Below are 21,633 nucleotides of genomic sequence, written 5' to 3' on the forward strand. Positions count from 1 at the left end.
GTCTTGTATCGTTTTTTTTTCTTCTTTTATACAAATTTTAATGTTTTCTATTACAACTATTTGATGGATTGGCACAACGGTTTGTACAGACATTCATGGTTCTCAGATGGTGGACCCAAGTGACTTTGGTGATTCCTTGACTTTTCCTCGAGTGCCTCCATGAGGTTGATCTTTGTGGCTTTTAGGGAAGTTTCTCAACAACTGTTTGTACTGACATTCATGGTACCCAGAGGCTGTATCGTAAGGATTCTGGTGCTCCTTTGAGTTCTCACCGAGCATAACGTCAAAATTTCAACTTGCCCTGTACTTTTGATTAATTTATGACCAAAAGACCTGTAAAACTAGTGCTATTTTACAGCCTGTGTATTTACAAATGGTAAACAATACAGCTGCTAATCACCAGTATGTTAGCGTTGTCATTGTGAGCTTGTTACTGCCATTGTCCGTATGCTTGCTCCTTTCTGCTTTTTTTGGTTTTCACATACGTAATGCGGCTACTTAAAGATAAGAAGAGGAGGAAGTTTGGGGTTAAAGGTTGACTCCAGACTAAGCCCATGACTCTCACTTTCAAAATATACATACTGAGAGGATTTCAGTTTCTGCTTCTTAGGTCAACACCTCAGCTGGACCAACCTTACACATAGTCACTGTATTTGTGTGTTTCTACAAAACCGCATCAATTATTTGTAAGGTGCTGCAATTCTTTAGCTAGTCGTGTGATCTTGTTGCTGTTTGATGTCCCCTCGCCCCCCACCCCACCCCCCACCAGAGCAGATACTTGGCCGCCATTATGATTTCCAAAAGCTAGCTGTGTTTAATGCCATTTGCCTAATTGGCTAGCAGGGTAATTTAACAGTTAAGGGGACTGCCCTTCAACTCGGGTAACAAGATTAAGTCTCCTTTATTGGCCGATCGCTGGGCTCTCGGAAAAAAAACATGAAATCCTAATTATCTTTCCTCCAAGAATCAGTAAACTATGATAATATCTGTATGTAGTGATGTATCCCTCTGCTTCTTGTTGATTCGGTGGCCTTTGTTACCTCCTACTCTCTGTCCATGTTTCTTCCACACTATGTGCTCCCCCCCCAACCCCTTCAGTGTTGCTCCAGTAACTTCTTGGCGAGCTCTTCTAGAGCTTACAGTAAACAGGATTAGAGAGCATTAAAAAATCCCCCTCTCTCAAAGAGCCATCTGCCTTTCTACCTGAGCCAGGAGCTGTCCTCTCAGCACCGTGGGACACGCCTCTCTTCAGCTGCGGAAGGGAGCAGGAAACCAGTATGTCATAGTGTCGTCAAATTATGTCTGTACATGCTTCTGTTATTTTTCTGCGTCTGGAGACTTCTTAACTATGCAAACTTGTCAGAAGCGGTTGAGAAGAAGAAGCAGACATCTACTTAATCCTTTTCCAAGTCCAAGGATTTAAAAACAGTCACGGATTTAACATGAGCTTAATATCTTGGAGATGTGTTTTCTACTCCGTTGTTTTTAGTTTTGTGGTCATATTTTTGGACATAATGACAGGTACGTACTGTTGTTAACTTTTTTAACTTCTTGCTCACACCATACCTAGAGAAGGGTTAACCATTAAGTCTTGAATGTGTGTGTTTTTTGTTTTGTTGTTGTCCCCCAGATGCAACACTGGAAGGTTCCTCTATGGGTTACCTGAGTCTGCCCTATAGTCAGGAGCCTGAGGAGTTGCCACGGGTCGTTCATGTTTCTGACATCAAGGGATCGGATGAAGGCCATGCACTTCTCTCTCGACGGAAACGGAACATCCTTTTCCCGAGTGGAGTCCAACTCTGTGCACGAGAGACCGCCCAGCAAGTCGTTGCAAACCACCTAAACTACTTTCATCTCAGAGGTAAGACTGAACATTAAATGGGAGTAGATCACTGTACACTCAGGAATGATACATCGCATGAAGTTATGCAAAAACTACATTTTACTTTGAGATTTTGGCCCCACTGATCCATCCCAGAAGAATGAATGTTCACTAGGCACATCAGATTACAGGAAAGGATCCACCTGGGTCAAGCAGAAGAATGTTGGTGGACATCTGCCTCGACACCAGTAGCAATTAGGCCTTAAGAGATTTACACAGACCGTGGTCTTCTTAAAAGGTCTGTTCAACTGAATTACAAATACGACACATTTTCTGACCCTAGTCGTGTCTAATCCTGCAGATAGTTCAGTTTTTCTTTTTATGTGGCCAAGATTTGAGATATCACCATATCCACATGCTGCAAGGTATACTCTATAATGTGTATATCCTAATGGTATTATTGCTAATTGCAAAGACAATTATATCTATTTTCTGGTTGGAAAAGCAACCCCATATATGGTGGAACAATGGACAAAGAAACTGAGACATGATGAAAGAAAAGACATGTGAAAAACAATATTTCTGTGCAGAGATACATAATACACATAATTCTGTATCTGGTCGAATAGCAGAATATGAATACTGCAGAACCAAAGATATGTTTTCTTCTTCCTTGTCAAAACCTGGTGCCTACGTTAATTCAACTCAATCGCAGACAGTCAGGTCAGAGATCCCGGTGTGTTCTGCTAATAGCGGCTAATGTAGCCTCAAGCAGAGATGAGGACTGGAGCAGCAGAAACCTCAGAGGTGGATATCTCAAGCTTCAGACACAAAATTAAAACAGTCTGCAGGGTTATATACCGTTAGTGGAATGTAATTAAGTATATTAAGTACAAATGTGAGGTACTTGTAATTGAGTAGTATCGTTATATCTTTCTCTTTAGTTCTACTTCAATACATTTAAGTAAAATAATGTACTTTTTACAAATACACAGCTTTAGTTAGTAGTTACGGTGTATTATTACATACAAAGATGCAAATACATTACTCTGAATACAGGACTTTTTTTTTATGTCGTGGTTTTGCAACTTTAACTTAAATAATGAATCTTTTTTCCAAAACGGCAAAATACTTCTATGGGTGAGCGTTTGTGTGATTTGTGAATTGACATCTCAAGAAACATGTGCAGCGTCCCACAAGGGGACCGGAGTTGTGAAGCAAACTATTCAAGAGAAAAGAAACATTTTGTCCTGTTATGGCTTCAGAAACGCTCTGTAACATATGTGCGTGAGTGGAGATCAGGGTTGAACTCCAGGGCAGCTAGACGTCGTAGACAAAGACAGGCTTGTTGGTGCCAAGACACAGTCTGTGAATGGGAAACAGTTGAGGTCTGTTATGTAAGGTGGATTTGGATTTGGAGGTGACTACTGGTGTCTCAGTCCTCACAGCCAGCGGTGATTAGGGAAGAAGATTGGAGCATATGTTTGTGCATCGACTTTGGATCAGTGCCCAGTAGACTGACTCATGAAATTGAGTTATGTCATGAAGTTAACATGGCAGTGGACCTATATTTAGGCCTCAGACCTCCCTGCTTATAATATGAGTGTCTATCATTGTTGTAGTTAAAGATGCTCGTATTCCCCTGCTAAAGAGCTAACATGGTGGTCTTTGTTGCAGAGAAGAGACCTTGACGCTTTGAAACGTCGCCCCCCAATCAAAATAACTTGAAAAAAAAGCACTACTATAGAACAAGTTCTGCTAGCTTGTGTTTTAAAGTGAATGGTGTTTTTCTCTGGTCTGAAAAGTCTGCCAGGAGACCATATGGGAGGCTTTCAAGATCTTTTGGGACCGCCTCCCAGAGCAAGAAGAGTACCAAACCTGGATGAGCCAATGCCAGGAGAACACAGTCACAGCACAAGATGTTGGCAGCTGCTTTAGCCAATCAGAGGAGCACCAGGCTCTGGTTCAAAGGGTTAGTGGCTGACTAATGCTTTAATAAACCAGTATCTGTGAGCAGCACAGAACATCATTTACAACTCTGCTCTTTTCTCCTTCTAGAGAATGTCACTGCCAGGTTTGAAAAGGTAAAATAAAAACCAGCATTTCAATCATACTTCTATTGATCTCGTCATTAAGTCTGTGTCCTGTAAATGTATCTGTTCTTCCAACCATCTGCAGCGAGCCCACCAGGTCCTGGCTACATATGTGCAGGTGAGGCCCTTCAACCTCACCTGTTCATATTCCCGCTCGTCAGTTGGCACACATGGCTTCATCACACATGTTTATTTGTGTTTGAATTGTTTTCCCGTTTGATTTTTTTCTCTAATACCCAAGCTCTTTGGTATGTGCGCTTTCCTTTGTAAAAGTGTAAAAGATAGCACTGACACTTATTTTGTCTATTTATTATTTTCAACAAATCACATAAAAATACATAACCAACTGGAGAGGTGCAATCGGTAGAATGCAAATCTCCCCGGTGTGTCTGCAACAACCACCGCTGCATCATGTGATTGACTGAATACAACCAATGATTGGCGAGACACCAACGGGCTCGAGGGCAACATCGTAAAACACACTTCACATTCAAACTCAAAAACAAGCGGTGATGAATGCAGGCCACCGGCTCAATGTTGTTGTACAATACACACACAGGCTTGCAAAAAAACTAAATTAAACTCACCCAGCTGTCAGAATGGGAGATTAGCTATGGACAGACCACACAGGTGCATATTCACTCACTCAAGGATGCGCACGCACGCACGCACGCACGCACGCACACGCACACACACACACACACACACACACACACACACACACATACACATACACAGATGCATGCAGCACATAATCGATTGCATGATTCCTCTTGCGGAGATGACAATGAATTCATTTCGACAACCAGTCTCATGTCATTGACTTCCATCCATGCATGCTAGCCAGTCTTTATGCTAAGCTAAGCGAACCAGTTGCTGGCATCTTCAGATAGCGTACAAATGTGAGACTTGTAACACTAACTATTCCTATTAGTAGCTATGCCTGACATTTTTCAGAGTTGCATACCAATTCATTTTGGGGGCAGATATATCAGGCATTGGCTGAGACTTTACAGTGCTCAATAACAGAGTAAATTAATGATTGGTTTTGTTTAGACCAGAGTATTTGCTGAATGAAAAAGCTTATCTTTAAATCCTACTTGTGCCTCTACCCACAGTGTGCGTCTGTGTGCTTGTTATTATTAAATAATATGGTTTCAGCACTGTTGACACAACCTTCTCCTGTTTCACAGCAGTCCGACACAAAGAGCACCGGAAGATGTTGAAGCTCCTGAGCTAGGTCAGTGTCCTACAAGCATTTCTGTACCTCTGCACAAACATTGTTGTTTCAGTGTCAGACCATTATCTTGTGTGTATTTCAAGTACTTATTCCTAAATTCTAGCTTTTTATGCAGTAAGTTAGTGAATCTTTCTGTGTTTGGTGAGTGAGCTTGGCTGCAGCATCCGCTCAGGTCAGGGCAGTCTAATCCATACAGCCATCACGGGCCAAAGGTTTAAGCTCTTATCCACTTAAAAATAAAGCAACAGTCACTTTTTGTTTTTGCACATGAACTCAACCACCCAGAAGTCAAAGAAGAAGGAGAGAAGGTGCAGGAAGCAGCCGCCGTTGTCCCAGAGGTCGTGGAGAGTCCAGTGAGTGCACACACAGATAGTTTAAAGATTCCCAATGTTTTAGTAACGTGTACATATTACTTGTACTACTAAGACTACTATATTACAGAGGCTTTTTCTCATATGGCACAGATGGACAATGACATTGCGGTGCAGCCTCCCATCCCCGCTGGGCTGGAGCAGGTGTTGGAACTAAGCATCCTCCTGACCGGAGAGACGTACAGCGACGACCTCAACGATCCAGCCAGCCTTAAGCACCGAACTCTCAGCAGACAGTTTGCTGAAAAGGTTTGTCTCTGGCTCCATGAGTTTCTGTCCGCCTCTCTTTATGACTCTCTTTATGACTCCCTTTAGTGCTACTGTATCTTGGCTCCGGACTGGACTAACTATATCTCCTGGTTTGTGGTCGGCAATGGATGCATTGTTTGTTTTAATATCACACACTTTAACAGCACCCGTAGTTAAACCCAAACTGGTAGGCAGGAGTTCAAAAGTATATAACTATGTGCTGAAAGTACACTGTTATGATGTGCTTTGGGATTAGACAGACTTTTGCACATATACACGCCAGCACTGGTACTCTGCCTTTGGAAGTAACTTCAGTGGTTTTACAGGTACTTGGAAAATTCAGTAAATTTATTGAGGTGAGTTTTCTCTTGCATCATAAGCATGCACTTGATGTTATGTCCACAAAAGAAGACATTTTGCCCTTATCGCTGACCTGTTTCTTAAAATCTGAATATCTTCACATACACACACACGAAGAAATTAAGGTATTAAATTGAATGTTAAGGAGGGGGACAAGCCAGGAGACAAAAGGCCCTGGAGAACTTTTGTTGTGTCCTCTTTCTCTGATGGACTAAATAAACCAGGTCAGTGAGTCTGCAGAACAGTATACAGATTGTTTTTCTTAGTGCATAGAAGCAAAGTCTTGTAGACTATAATAAAAAAGCTGACCACAGTACACGAGTCCGCCTCCAGAGGATAATAATCTAGGCCACAGCACAAAAGACTCAAGACCTTGCAGTTGCTTTGAACAAAATTAGCCCTTTTTGAACAATAAATCAAACTTTATTTCACCAAGCGGGCTTATTGTAACCCTATCAAAATAAGCCTCCTGAGGCTTGTTCATCATGCGTGATAATTTTTTGTCCTTGCAGATAGAGGACGCTCTGCAGGGGCTTCCTGGATTTAGGAGTATGTCTGTGCTGGACTTCAGGTCTGTGGTTTAATCCTGTGGACAAAAGAACTGTCCTCACGATCTGGCCAATATTACCTAGACTTGTAGTATTAACACCATTTCACTTGTTTTTTATGTAGACCCCAGAAGGACACTGAAGGGTGAGTCGTCAACTATTCTAGTATTTAAGCCCACAGATTCCCATCAACCATTCCTTAGCTAGATCTATGTGAGTGTGTGTGGCGTCACCTTCATCTCATCGCTGTATTTACCCTGTGAGCGTGAGCACAAGTGTCACAAGTTGCCTGTGTTAATGGTCTTAGTGTGGTCACTCACATGTTAAGTGGGATCAGGATGGATGCAAACGAGTGAGCAGGTGCTCTTCTGTAGAGAAGATTATCAGAGCTTTACAACCTCACCCATCAGCCTCTGGTCGAAGGAGGTAGAGGACGAGGGTTAGAGGGAAAGATGTTGTGTGCAGCAAAAGGTGAAATGGAAGTTGGTGGCTGATGGTGTTGAAGAAGTATTCGGATACTTTACTGAAGTAAAAGTAGTTACACCACTGTGTGAACATACTTCATGGCAAGTAAAGTATATTTTTGTCAATATAAGGCTGTAGCCGGTAGCTTAGCTTAGCATACAGACTGGAAACAGTGGGACACAGCCAACCTGGCTCAGTGCAAAGTAACAGAATCCACTTTCCAACTACTCTAACGCATTTTCTAATGTTGTAGCTGGTTGAGGTGGAACCAACTTCATGCGCTATTGAGCAGTTTACTTTTAACAATTTGTGATATTTCACATGATGGTTATATATTTTGATTGGAAATTCTTAATCTTCAAAGTAGATGAAGTAGATGCTTAAAATAACAGTAGCACAAAATGGAAATACTTACTCGCTCAAATCTATATTTACATACAATACTTTAGTAAATGGGCTCAGTTAGAGATTTTAAAAGGCACACATACTGCTCTTTTTGTTGTATACTTCATAATTGTGAAAACATATTGGGTACACTGAGCCATTTATTTATACCTTCTCACAGTAATGCTTAGAATAATCCTGCATGCTGCTGCTATCTGCAGATCAAAGGGCAAAGCAGGAGCACAGCTCTCTCTCTCTGTATGTGTGAAGCTAAACGGGGAAATATTGGATCTCCTTCTAAACGAGCCTGACTGCACGTGCTCAGCTGTCTGCCAGGAACCCAACAAACTAGGTCAGAGTGGAGGGCTCCCAGTAGTCAAATGATGGCTGATAGATTGACTTTTTCCATTCCAAGCAGTAAATTGCTCGAGTGATCAGTCATCTGCGATCGCTTTACAATTCTTTTAGGAGTTTTGATGTAAAATAATGCTAATGCCTTAGCGATTTATGATACTTTCTTATTGTAAATGTGAATAGGATGAATTTAACATGGTGTGTTGGTGCAGTTAAGTTGTACTGATTGGGTGGGAAACATCCTCACCAAGTTTGGGTCAGAAAAACGAAACCTTTTCCTCTCACCTGAGAACCATAAAGGATCCCTAAAGCAGTCACCTGCTTCATCGCTCTTGTGAAGCTGCACAATGGCCACAAGCAGAAGACGCAGGTAGAAAATAATAATCAAGGCTGATGTGATAAAACAGATTTGAGCTGGGTAATATGGCTGAAATCGATATCACAATATTTATAAGAATTGAGATTGAAATGTCACTCTTTGGTTTCAGCGGACAAATCAGCATAAAACTAAAACCCTGATAACCCTTTGTAGTTTTATTACAATTAGCTTGGTAAAGTCAATGTGGGCAACATTATGTGTGACCACTTTATTAGGTACACTATTCCATAAATTCTACCTTACAGAGGTATTCATTTAGCTAAATGTTTATTATTGAGATGTCAGTGGTGTTGAACTGGACTGTTACAGTGGTTATAAACATGCCAGTATAATGCAGTCAAACACCACCAACTAAGATCTCAGTCATAAAGTTACAGTGTCAACACAAACCTATTCCATTAAATGATAAACCTAATTTAGAGGCCGCGGAGTGTATATCGCAATTTGATTCCACTAAATGAACAACAATATTGTATGTGGCCTGAATGTGACCTCCACATGTGTGTGTCTTCAGGCTGGATGGCGTGGTGGTGGACTACTCTGTCACAGTGCTGGTGGATGTAGCAGGAGTCAGCACTGACCAGCTGGACTACCTGACCTTGCAGTCGAACCGGGTGGAGAACTCGTACCGCGAGGTCGTGGAGGCCCCCACGGTGGACTTCACCGTCAGCGAGGTCAAGAACGTCATCACTGACGCCCTGCGTAACGACGAGCTGGAGGGCGGTAAGACGACGGCCGGTCCTAGACCGCGGATATTTCCTGCTCTGTGACAGAACACACACACATGCACACACACATGCACACACACACACACACACACACACACACACACACACACACACACACACACACACACACACACACCATCATTAAAGCTGTTTTGTCATGTCAGCAAAGTCGCTGAGGACGAGTTGGCAGAAGTAGTGCATGAAATGCAGGGCAAACCTAACAAACGTCATATCGAATAGAGAGACCGTAGTCCCAGCAATGATCTTGCAACATACGCTACACCACTTCAGAAAACAGTCCCGGGTTTTAATAGCCTCATCTGTTTCTTATTTGTCTGCTCTTTCCGTCAAAGAGGGCAGAGACATTTTTATATAAAGTTTCAGCTTGAAAGTGGGGCATTTTTAATGAACAAAAACATAACCGTCAGTTATAGGAACAGTGTATTTATTCTGTGCGACACTTAGATCCTTGTCAATAAGTGGTCTGCGCAAGAGAGCCGAGCAAATAGGATGTTTGAAATCTGAGCCCTCCGATTCTTTTTTGGCTTCTCTGATGTCCTTTATTTTGGCTTACACCCAGTGGATCTCACAGACTGGACAGTATTTGAAGAAAAGGGATAATAATTGATGCAGCAGAAGACACACGAGTAAAACACACACTCAAATGCTCACATAGAGAGATTTAAACCAGTGCGTCTGTTAGATGTAGCCAGGCAGTAAGTAGGTTAGCTTCCTCGTACTTATGGCCAGGGCCCTTCTCCAGAAATGTGAAGAAATTGAAGGATGTGATAATGTCTATACCATCTTCTCCCTGCTCATGTTTTGGAGAGAATGCATGTCATTAGTTTACTGTGTTAGCGAGCTCCCTTGGAGGTGAATGCCATCTGATGTTTGCATCAATTACATGCTTGGGCATATGAAATGATGGCTAAATAGTTTCATATTGCCGACATGTGTGGCTGGACTTAACTGGAACTTAAAAGCACAGCCTGGCTTTGTTTTTCTTCTTTGGTGGCATTCAGTAATAGCCTTGGCTCCACAGTGGCTGATATTCACTCCAGACTTGTAGATATTTACCCCTGAAGGTAATGCTGTTAAAAATGAAGGCCATCAGTTAAAAGGGAGTCTGCAGACTCCTGCAGGCATACTTTTTTTGTAGCTATTTTGCACATTTGCATTGTTTTCATATTTGTCCCCCTCCCCCCTTTGGTTCCACAGTGTCCGAGGTCCCCGAGTCTGTCAACGCTGCAGACGGAGCCACGGTGAGTTCACAAGTTATCTCCACAATCATGGCAACGATCTCTCTCTGCTGCGTTGAGACCCACAAAGATGATGAATCGCCTTTTGTTTAAAGAAGCTTGACAGCAGAAGTATGGATGATGTTGTGGTGACCTGTAACTGGCGTGTGAGGTTATCCAGACACAAACCAGTGCAGGTAGAGGATGATCTCACAAGCAAAGATTGAAGTGAGGCTTTGAGGATTAGTTTGGCTCTTGCTATATTAAACCACTGCTATTCTGGGGCAAAAGCTCAGCGAGTAAAGAAGAGAGATAGCACATGTGAGTTTATTCAGACAAATCAAATTTCATCCTAAATCCGTCTTTATTTGTGCTGCCTTTGTACACTTTGATGCTAATCAGAGTTTGGGTTCACTCAATGCGTCTGTTGGTTCACTTTGCAGCTCAGCTCCCTAAGTGATTTGACCCATTATATGAGTTGGGAGAGTTTGGCAAACTTCTCATCATCAGTAATTGATTCACAGGCAAGAGCGCAGAGCTACTGTGCCACCGAAGCACTTTGCTGCCCTGGTTTGGATTTGGAACATTTGAGATTCAGCTGCTGGTTTTTCAAGCTTTCTTTGAGTCGATATTAGAATAAAAGAGCCTGCAATCAGCCACTTTTCACAGTTCAGCCAATACATGCAGGCAGCTAAACACACTTCAAATACAGGTTGAAGTCCACCGATTGCCTCTTGAGCAGTTGAAACTGTCAAGACAGTATTGGACAACACATGAAGAATGAGATAAACAAGAGTAGACCAAATGTAAATTGTGTCTCTTATCAAGAAGAAACTAAATATCACTAGTTTAAGTACTTATCGGAAGCAGTAGAGGCAAACTTCTACCATGTGCACTTATTTTATGGAACCAGTGAAGCATGAAAGTGGAATTATCAAGTTATTTCGCTCACTAAAAAAAGCAGGGCTTCAAAACAGCAATCCAGAAACCAAATGGTGAAGTCATGTTTACTACGTCCACTTCTTTTATAATTATATACATCACCTCGACATAGTGATGTAGAAGTGTACAAAGGACAGCTATGTTCACTGGTGGGCCTCAGAGCGCCATCTAGTGAGCCACAGAGGTACTGACAAATAGTTTCAACTAAAACAAATAGTGTTGGTAATTTAAAAGGCTAGTTTTTTGCCCAAAGCTTGAGATAATAAATTCTGCTTGTGATGCAGATTGATGCTGTTGATGAGCCACCAGAGGTCACAATCCTGGAAGAGGACACAGAGGTTGTCAACGAAGACTACGTCCTGTCTGAGCCCTCTGAAACCAACACCGTGGCGAACGCAGAGAATGACGTCATTGTCCTGGAGGAGAGTGCCGTTGTGTCTCCTGCTTCTGGTCTGACCACCAGTGCACCTGAAGCTGGCAGTGAGTGTTAATCCTATATAGCTCCCTTTTCAATTATTATTTCCCTTTTTGTGACAGTCTTGTAGTCTTGCATGTCCTACTGCTTTATGTTTGCACTAAAACTACTTCTTAGGAAATTGACGGATGAGTTTCTGAGTTCAAGTACCTTGGGATCTTGTTCACGAGTCAGGGTAAGATGGAGCGGTAGATCGAAAGGCGGATCGGTGCGGCTGCAGCAGGCGCTGCACCGGGCCGTCTTGGTGAAGACTGGTCGGTCTACATCCCAACCCATCCCTATGGTCACAAACTCTGGGTCGTGACCAAAAGAACGAGGTCTCGGATACAAGTGGACGAAATGAGCTTCCTCCGTAGGGTGGCGAGCTTAGCCTTAGAGATAGGGTAAGGAGCTCGGACATCAGGAGGGAGCTGAAAGGAATTCAGGTACTACTCCTTTGTGTTGAAAGGAGTCAGCTGAGGTGATTCGGGCATTTCATTCGGATGCCTCCTGGGCAGCTCCCACTGGAGGTTATCCGGGCACCTCGAACTGGTAGGAGACCCCGGGGAAGACCCAGGACACGTTGGAGGGATTATATCTCGCAGCTGGGCTGGGACAGCCTGCTGGGCCTGCTGCCACCGCGGACCCAACCCTGGATAAGCGACTGATAATGGATGGATGGATGGATGGAGTTTCTTTTCATCTCTATTCTCATTTTCTCGATCTTAAACTGAATGGTTTTTTTCCGGATAGATCTGTGGGCTGTTGCCAATTTCAATAAAAGCAGTCCAGCAGAGACTTAGTTGACTTTCTCCTTTTCTTTTTTTTCTTAGGCATTGAGGAGGAGGGTCTATTGCTGTTGCCGAGTGACATTCTGCAAACTCCTGCAGAAGCCCCTCCACCAGAGGAGCCTCCAGCTGAGCTTCCCTCCCCTGAGCTGCCAGAGGGCGTCACACTGCCTCAACCACCAGTGGAGGTCGAGGCCTCTGGTTTGGGCACAGATGGCTTGGAGGACCTGCTCCACCCATCTACTCCGACAGAGGACGTGCCTCTTGAGGAGACTGGCGCAGAAGATGGGCTGATAACAGAAGATATAGTCATAAATGCAGATGCCATCTCTGAAGCTAAAATAGAGGATGTTGAGGCAGTGGGAGAAGTACCTACTGTTGCAGCTTTGGAAGAGGAGCATCCAGATGAGATTGTTGGGAATGAGGCAGAGATTTCAGAGGAGCTTGAGATCTCTGCAATCGCAGCTGAAGAAGAAGGCCTGCCTGTCCTGATCCCACCTACTGAGGCTGTAGATGTAGCGAGTGAAGCACCAGAGCCAGAGGCAGCAGAAACCGGTCTGCTTCCTGTTGGTGAAGACCCGGCGGAGGGCACAGAAGAGTACAACCTCACAAATGTTTCAGCTGCAGATGGTGAAGTAAATCTCGAACAGCCCGCGGAAGATGCAGACATCACTATGGGGTCGACCTTACCTGACGAACCTGCATTTGAAGAGGGTGGCATGGTGGACGCAACAGAGAGTGAGGGACAGGAGGTGAAGGAAGAGCCTGCACATGAAGCTCCACCTGCAGAGGAAGAGGGACCAGCAGCTCCCGAGATCTCCACAGAGGATCTTAAAGAGGATGAAATCTTACTGGTCAACAAAGATGAACTAGAGCGACCGGTGACAGATTCTCTGAGCCTTGCCGAACCCACTGCCCTGTCTCCAGAGAGGGAGTCGCCTTTCACCCGTATCGCTGACGTTGACCCTCCTGAACCTGACATCATCATCCCTTCACTGGAGGAGGTAAAGAAAAAATAATTGTATTGAAAAAAAAATAGCAAATTACCACTAAATACACAAAAACATTTTAAATAGAAGCCTCATGTCTTGCTTTTCCTTTAAATCTAAACTGTGGTTTAGCTTATGTGCATATTCTTTTCTCCACTTTTGTGTTAACAGCATCTCATCTTAAGACCAATTAAAACAGTACGCCAGCTAAAATTAGAAAGTTTCATCTCAAAACTGTTTTCACCCACCAGACCACTAACCAAGGCTTGGACGATGCCACCATTGGAGAGCGAGACTATGATGTGATCCACTATGGTTACGATTTGATTAACCACACAGAGGAGGGCAGCACTGGCTTTCCGTTTGGTGTGGCACACGGCACAGACCTAGTCAGTGTCGCCATGCCTGTGAACCCTGGCCGAGCACTGATGGTGTTCTTCAGCCTGCGGGTTACCAACATGATCTTTTCAGATGATCTCTTCAACAAGAGCTCCCCAGAATACAAAGCTTTGGAGCAACGCTTCATTGAGCTGGTAAACATCTCACATTGCGTACTTCTGCTATTCATTATTCCCACTGTTGTGTTTGAAACATCAAACTCCATATTGTTATTGTCTTTTCCAGCTTGTGCCCTACCTGCAGTCCAACCTGAGTAACTTTGAGAACCTGGAGATCCTGAATTTCAGGAACGGGAGCATCGTTGTCAACAGCCGGATGAAATTTGGTAAACCTGTGCCACAAAGCGTCACCACCACCGTCTATCTGATCCTGGAGGACTTCTGTAACACAGCCTACCAGACCATGAACCTGGCCATCGATAAGTACTCGCTGGACGTTGAGTCAGGTACGTTCTCACCGGTACACTGTCGCGTTTCTATGAGGGCTTTGATTAAGCCAGCAATTGTGATAACACTAACTGTTTAAAGATTTTTCAAAGGAAATGCGCTTATTCGTTGTTCTGCAGAGTTAGATTAGAGGATTGATAACCACTCTCATGTCTGTGCGGTACATATCAAAATCAGAATCAGCTTTAATGGCCATGTGTGTTTACACATACATGGAATTTGGCTCTGTCAAAAGGTAACACCATCCGTTGACCAGAACCTTCAAGGCTCTAGTGGAGTCCTTCCCAAAGGCTTGTTCTGGACCCTCGGATGGGTCGCAGGAGATTTTATTAGGGTTGACAAATAAAGTTGCAGATCTTCTTCCATATTCTCGTATTTTACATTTATATCTGCAGTCTGCTTTGATCCGCATGAGGGAACCTGAATGTTCATATTGTTCTGATAACAGTAGCCTAAACATTCTGTTTGTTTGACTGATGAGGGAGAAAAAGAGAGCCTGTTAAATCCACTGAAATACATTTGATTTATTTTTTAATTTAAGGCCCCTAAATCTAACTTTCAGTAAGAAAACTTTTTTCCCCAAAAAACTATTCCCTCAATTGGTGTGATCTCGGAAAACTGAATTGAATAACTGTGAAGAGTCGCATCATCTGGGTAGAGATTATCAGGGCTTCCGTGGACAGCAGCCAGGTTGACACATATCATTAACTGCACTTTGATCAACTCATTTCTGTGTGCAGCTCTGGTTTTACACCGCATGTCTTTTATATTGGCTTAATTTGTTATAATGTGGCTCACTTAAGAAGCCAGTCTTCTCTGCACATCATGTGGTGTCGAACTCAAGGCTTCTGTGTATGAGAACATGAGTCAGCTTGTAATCAGCCATTAATGATATCAGGGATTCATTCTTGTGTTTACAATCATGACCGTTATAATCTGTCTGAGTCACAGCCAACGCACAATAACGATCCCAGCATGCATTAGGAATGGATTAAAAGGGGAGGACGAATGTTAATTGCTTGAGTCTGTCTCCATTTTGCAAATAAATATTGTCGTAAAGTAATAACAACAAAAAAAACTGATATATTTAAAATCTTGTGAAGGCTGTTAATTTGTTGAGTTTGTTTAATTTGTTCTTGTTTTATATATATTTTTGGTTATATATCTACTACTCTCATGTCTGTGCAGTGAATATGGTAAATAAAGTCCTGCAGCCAGTTTTCTTATTTTAGCATAAGAATTGAAAATGAGGGGTGTGGCTCCATCAGAAGGTAAAACAATCTGACAAGCAGCACCTCTAAAGTTCACTAATTAGCATGTTGTATTTTATTTGAAGTGTAAAAACTGCATTTTGCATAAAACAGAACCAAGTTAGCTGTTTTCCCGTGTTTCCAGTTTTTATGCTAAGCTAACCTAACCAGCTGCTGGTTGTAGTCATATTTGTTGCACAGACATTTAAGTGGTATTCTCATCTAACTCCTGGCAAGAACTACATTTAAAAAAAAAAGTTGTCCTATTCCTTTAAATCCATATAACCTTTTTCAGGTTGTAATATGTACAGTATATTGGTAATTCTCAATCTATTGAGATAATATAGGTGGAGAAATGTACTCTTTGCCTCTCTTGTTAAATACTGATCCCCACATGGGCACCAACTTGTTTAAAGTCAACACTCCTGGTTTCTTTCATTTCCAGGCGACAAGGCCGACCCTTGTAAGTTCCAGGCGTGTAACGAATACGCAGAGTGTAAGGTGAACAAGTGGTCGGGGGAGGGGGAGTGCGTCTGCAATGCTGGCTACTTCAGCGTGGAAGGCCTGCCCTGTCAGAGTATCTGTGAGCTGCGGTCTGACTTTTGCCTCAATGACGGCAAGTGTGACATCATCCCCGGCCAGGGAGCCATCTGCAGGTGGGTGGGGATTAGGGGAAGTGATCTGCGTGTGTGCGGGGAAAGGGTGTCTGAGTTGGCAGATTTTCGAGGCCAGTGCTTCATCACAGAAACAGCTTTTCAACAGTTCTTGGCTTTTAGCTGCAAAGTTGGTTTTGTTTTGCTTGGCTCTATGTTGATTAAGGAAAGACGAGAGCTGTTCAAGAACACTCAAGGCATTTGTTCAGCACATTTTGTTATTTGACTCCTCGTACTTTGGAGAAAGAATCATAATCATGGCCAATTAAATAGAATAAAGATTTACTTTTGCACCTTATTTGGTAACAAATACTAATTGACTGTCTTCAAACTTTTATATTATAAAAAATAAAATCATGCCAACATTTTGAGACCTAAGATAATTTAATTGTGGCCTCTGCCACTAAAGTTTCATTAATTAAATACAACGGCCACAAATTGGGGAGTGTTTGGGGGATTTATTGGAAGTTATTGTGTCTACGCATGTTTGTGCATGGGTGTAAAATAATGTGCCAGTAATCCAAATCAGTGACAGAAACATGATCTGTGGCTGTGTTGAAACTGTTGTGGGATGTACTTTAAATTGAATGATTATGAACAGACACCGCATCATAAAGCATGCAGGCCGCTCCAGATGCTGCTGGATTGTTGTTTACTTCATGGCGTCCAACTAAAAGTATTGCATCATCCTTTGGAGGCAGGAGATGATTTAATAACACATACAGAACATTATAATAGTTGTAATTATAGTTAATTATCTATGTCACGACAACATACAAACATGATTCAGTCATTCACTCTTACATTCTCTAATCATTTTTCATCACCGCCTCAGGTGTCGCGTCGGGGAGAACTGGTGGTACAGAGGAGAGCACTGTGAGGAGTATGTCTCTGAGCCGCTGGTGGTCGGCATAGCGATCGCCTCCGTAGCTGGATTCCTATTGGTGGCCTCCGTCGTCATCTTCTTCCTCGCCAGGACGTTACGGGATCAGTATGACAAGGACGAGTCAGAGGACCCCATACGGTGAGGAAAGCCACTCACTTACCGCATGGCCAAACTTCTCAACAGAGCTCCATCAATTAGATCTTCTCCATTCTAAATGTGTCACTCCATAGCTTCTAGTTTTACATTTTGTATGTTTATTTGTCAGAGAGTGACACAAAGGTGAATACAAAAGGAGCACACGTGTCCTTAGCGCACAAATAAATGTGCTGACATGTATACTTTAAACTTCTTAAACTCTAGAGAACTCACTTCATCCATCTTTTCTCAAGTTGTGTGGTCAAGCTTAGTTTAAATCAAAAATAATGCACAGGAGACATAAGTATGATATAAGTATATCAGCCTGCAAAAGCTGTTAAGTCTATTGAAAATAAACAAACCTTACTTTTCTGTTTGATATTGAACAGAAACGCTTACATTTAGTGTGTTTGAAGTTTTCTCTCCTCCGTGTAATCCTTTTGAGACTAAAGGAGCCTGGTTACTTTCTTGAGCGGACAGAATAAATTGAGACATCCCACGACTGTATCTTTAGTTAAACGGCCAAATTATCCACCACACCGCCCCTTTACTCCCCTCGACTCAATCATCCTGGGCCCTTCATTTATTTTACTCTTTTTATGCAGACACAAAGACACACAATGTGTCTGTTCCCATCTATATGTGTGTTAGTGTGTGTGTCGGTGTGCGTGTCTCTGTTCACCATCTATCTGTTTGTGTGTATGGCATGGTTCCTAGAGCAGCATGTGGAAAAACACAGTGTTAACTGATCAGGTATTGTGCTGATGTATTTCCATTTCCAAAAAGCCTTAAATACCTAACACAATAGGCTGATACTCTGGATAGATGGATTCTAGTAATGGCGGTTAGTACATAATGAAGTTTAATCAACACGTCTGATTCACTGCAGCTCAGTTTACTTTCTCTTGATGACGTGTTGCTCTGTGTATCCTTTTACCTCCACAATGGTTTTCAGATTTGTTTGTGTGTGTTGCTTTGCAGGCGAGCAGAGAGTCTCCCGTCTCTGGAAAGGGCGACCAAGTACAACCCCATGTATGAGAGTGAGGCCACAACAGGCTACAGCCATTACTACCGCCGCTACCCTGAGGCTCCTGTGTACAGCAGCACCAGCGCTGAGGCCTCTACTGACTTCAGCAGCGAGGAGATACGGCACATCTACGAGAACAGTGAACTGACCAAGGAGGTAGGTGTGTGTGTGTGTGTGTGTGTGTGTGTGTGTGTGTGTGTGTGTGTGTGTGTGTGTGTGTGTGTGTGTGTGTGTGTGTGTGTGTGTGTGTGTGTGTGTGTGTGTGTGTGCGCGCTGGTATCCACTGGTGGATTCAGAAGATGTCTTAGCCACATACCGTGAAATGTTAACCAGCAGTAACACATTTTCACTGGTACGATGCTGATGAAATTAGTCATTTTTTAATCGGAAACATCTACAAAAAGCAGCCTATTAACTACAGCGATGCTGTGTGATCGGGTGCATTTACAGCTACAATAAATGATCACAGAGAAAGTTAGTGGCGACTGAAGGTTGTCTTCTTTACAGCCCCCCTACTCTCACTGGCCTGGCTTGTGTCTTGGTTTCGCACAGTTTTCCCTGCACACATTAAAACACCAAGCTGGCGTTGATCTTCATACCTTCATAAGGCTCTTTTGGAAAAAGCTAGTTAGTTTTTGGAGGAGAAAAACACTCTTTTAATCTGGACCAACGGCTGAAATTGGAGGATAAAAAGTTTTTTTTAACCGGTAAAATATGGACCTACTCTGAGTGCCCTTTGGAAAATTTCTTCACTAGTTTCAAAGACAATAATCCACAAAGCTGTACTGAAGTGCAGGTGGGAGATGTGCCTTGCTCAAGGCCGTCCGGATGTTAGAACCAGCACGAGGTATATCACGTTCACTTCCCACATCCAAATTTGAGCCGTTAAGGATCTGAATTGAAAAGTCTCAGGTTGTCCATTCACCAACTGGCTATTACGCCTTTAAACAGGAAAGTCATTGTAGTTTTTTCTTAGTGTAAAATGTCACGTTTTGATTCAGCCACATCCTGTTCAGTTGAATGTTTATCTGCCTGTGACGTAATGTTCCCATCCGACTGATACCATGTGTTCCTGCAGGAAATCCAAGACAGGATACGCATTATTGAGCTCTACGCGAAGGACCGACAGTTTGCAGACTTTGTACGGCATCATCAAGCGTGAGTGCCTCTCTTGTTTTCCCTTTCATACTGCAATGAGATAAACACATGGACCAAGCAAACCGGGGTTTGAGGGAAAGGGGAAGTGAGTTTGAGATACAGGAGTCTGGCAAGTACTAAAAAAAGGATTAGTTAGTTAGTTGACAGCTTCAGGAGACCAGGAGAGTAGTTCATGCCACACCAAACCAGTGTGGAAACAGATTCATCGTTCTAAAATGTTCACCAATGAGGCCCATAGCTGATACAATGAGACAGAAACCATTAGGAGACGCAGACATTCCTTCTTGTTTGCCAACCGTCTGGCAGTAGCAATGCGTCTGTGTGTAAAAGTGGTGGTTGTTTTAAGTCCTATCTGGCTGTATAGACCACCGCTCTGTGTGCCAGAGAGCTGCTTCTTGCCAGGCAAACCGTGGGAGTAAAGTTGTGGGTACTTGCACAAGCTGTTAATGAAGTAACACATTGACCTAGAAAACTGAAATGTAATGTGTTTGTGTTTGTATTTGCTGCAGTGTCGTGGATACCCGCAGAGAGAGCTCCTCTACACACACATAAAACTCACCTGTGAACAAACAAGGTATCTTTGCTTCCTTTGACAACTGTGCAGCAGGTTAGTTAGTTTCAGTTACAAGTCCTCTCACGATCTAGCAGAAATAACAGCTACAGTAGGTTGGGATGAAATACAGTGAAGTACTTAATGTAGGGATATTCACTGTATATTTACACAAAGACTTAGCATGATTAGTAAATGATAGGCTGGACCTCTCCGTAAGGAAGTGTAATCATACATTAGCAACAAGGAGTACCTTAAATTATATCAACAGCTTCAGGAAAGAGGACAAATATATATCTAGTTGCATATGCACTAAAGAATAAAGGTGATGTAGCTCCTGCAGTTTTGGACACCTAACTATAAAATATATATAAATCAACTAAAACTAAGAACTGGTACTAACTACGATTTAAAAAGCAAATAAGCGTATAAACCCAGTGATTCTTTAAAATATTTAAGTAGTGGGCTTACAGCATATTGCAACCTCATGAATCGATAGAATAAGGTGTTTCCAAGAGCTTATTAAAGACAAATTAGATTTGCTTAATCACAATTCATTAATTTTAGACACTTACTAGTAAGACATTATGTTGGCAGAAAAATTCAAAAACACATGATAGTAGAAGACCGTGTACACTGTGTATATGAGCTGTTTCTAATACATGAAAATGTGGACCCTGCACACTGACACACTTTTTCCTGCTGCACAGAAACAAGCCTCTATGTTAGTAAAGTGAAGCTCCCTATCAAGACTCTTCTCTTTCTTCATCATGGCACTCCGAATCTGGACTCTTTAAGACGGACTGCACTTCAGCACGACGCTCTTTATTCTATCTCGTCCAACGACCTCTCTCCGTGTCTGCGTGCGACCCTCACATGTTGACTGCTCTTCCTCCTTCCTTTGTGCCTTCTCTTGACCGGGTGGGCTGGTTGTGACATCACGTGTTGCTCATCTGTTGGACGTCTCCCTTTGGGGAAACTGGACTGAATCCTATTACTTGAAATGTTCATCACAATCCTGTCAATAGTTCTTTTGTTTATTGGAATAATCGGTTTTGCTTCATCATGTCATATCTGTCCATACTTAAAGGGAGGAACTTAAAACTGTGAATATGTATATAGTGTTACTGTTAGGATGTTTGCTATTCAAGATATTAATCTCTACTTGGTTTTGTCTCTACAAAGGTCAAATTTACTCTTTAGGTTTTCTCAGAGAGGTGCTGAGAAAGCTGTTCTTTTTTTAATCAATGGTGCTATCTAATTTAAAATGTAGTGGTCTATAATGATTCATTTTTACAATTTAAAAGCAACACCAGTGGATCAACCCTGTGTACACTGTGCATGAAAGAAATAGTTCCAGGGCTCTCAAGTGTCACGCATTGAGCATGACTGCCACGCATTTCGGTCTTAAGTCCCGCCCTCCCGCCACAGATTGTATTTCTCACGCTGAAAAAAAACTCTAGGCTATTTAATGTGCCGCAGGGGAGAGAGGGGGAGGAGGATATGTCACTCTTACCTGTCTTAAAAACTTGAGAGCCCTGCAGATACAGCCAGCAGCTGTTAGCTTAGCACAAAGACTGGTAACAGGGAGAAACCGCTCGCCTGACTCCGCCCTGAGGTAACAAGTACACATGTTTTAGACAAACAAGGTATAACGAATTTATACGCTTTGGAGGTGCTGGTAAATATATTTTGTTACGTTGGGACCGAGCTGGGCTAGCTGTT

The 21,633-nt window shown here is 42.7% G+C and overlaps 1 protein-coding gene across 1 annotated transcript; it reads left to right on the top strand.

The window, feature by feature from the left end:
• Nucleotides 1-1,442: 1,442 nt before the first annotated feature.
• On the top strand, nt 1,443-19,910 carry impg2a (interphotoreceptor matrix proteoglycan 2a; the record flags this gene model as incomplete). The annotated part of the gene is made up of 21 exons (XM_079230935.1): nt 1,443-1,521; nt 1,631-1,861; nt 3,628-3,794; nt 3,881-3,906; nt 4,001-4,033; nt 5,109-5,155; nt 5,441-5,508; nt 5,620-5,775; nt 6,648-6,706; nt 6,808-6,828; nt 8,780-8,988; nt 10,212-10,255; nt 11,458-11,653; nt 12,461-13,419; nt 13,656-13,937; nt 14,029-14,248; nt 15,945-16,155; nt 16,988-17,176; nt 18,155-18,356; nt 19,279-19,358; nt 19,868-19,910. 21 exons carry the CDS (start codon nt 1,443-1,445, stop codon nt 19,908-19,910), a joined length of 3,522 nt encoding a protein of 1,173 aa, XP_079087061.1.
• Nucleotides 19,911-21,633: the final 1,723 nt, after the last annotated feature.

This window comes from Taurulus bubalis, assembly GCF_910589615.1.
Source record: "Taurulus bubalis genome assembly, chromosome: 15".
Lineage (NCBI taxonomy): Eukaryota > Metazoa > Chordata > Actinopteri > Perciformes > Cottidae > Taurulus > Taurulus bubalis.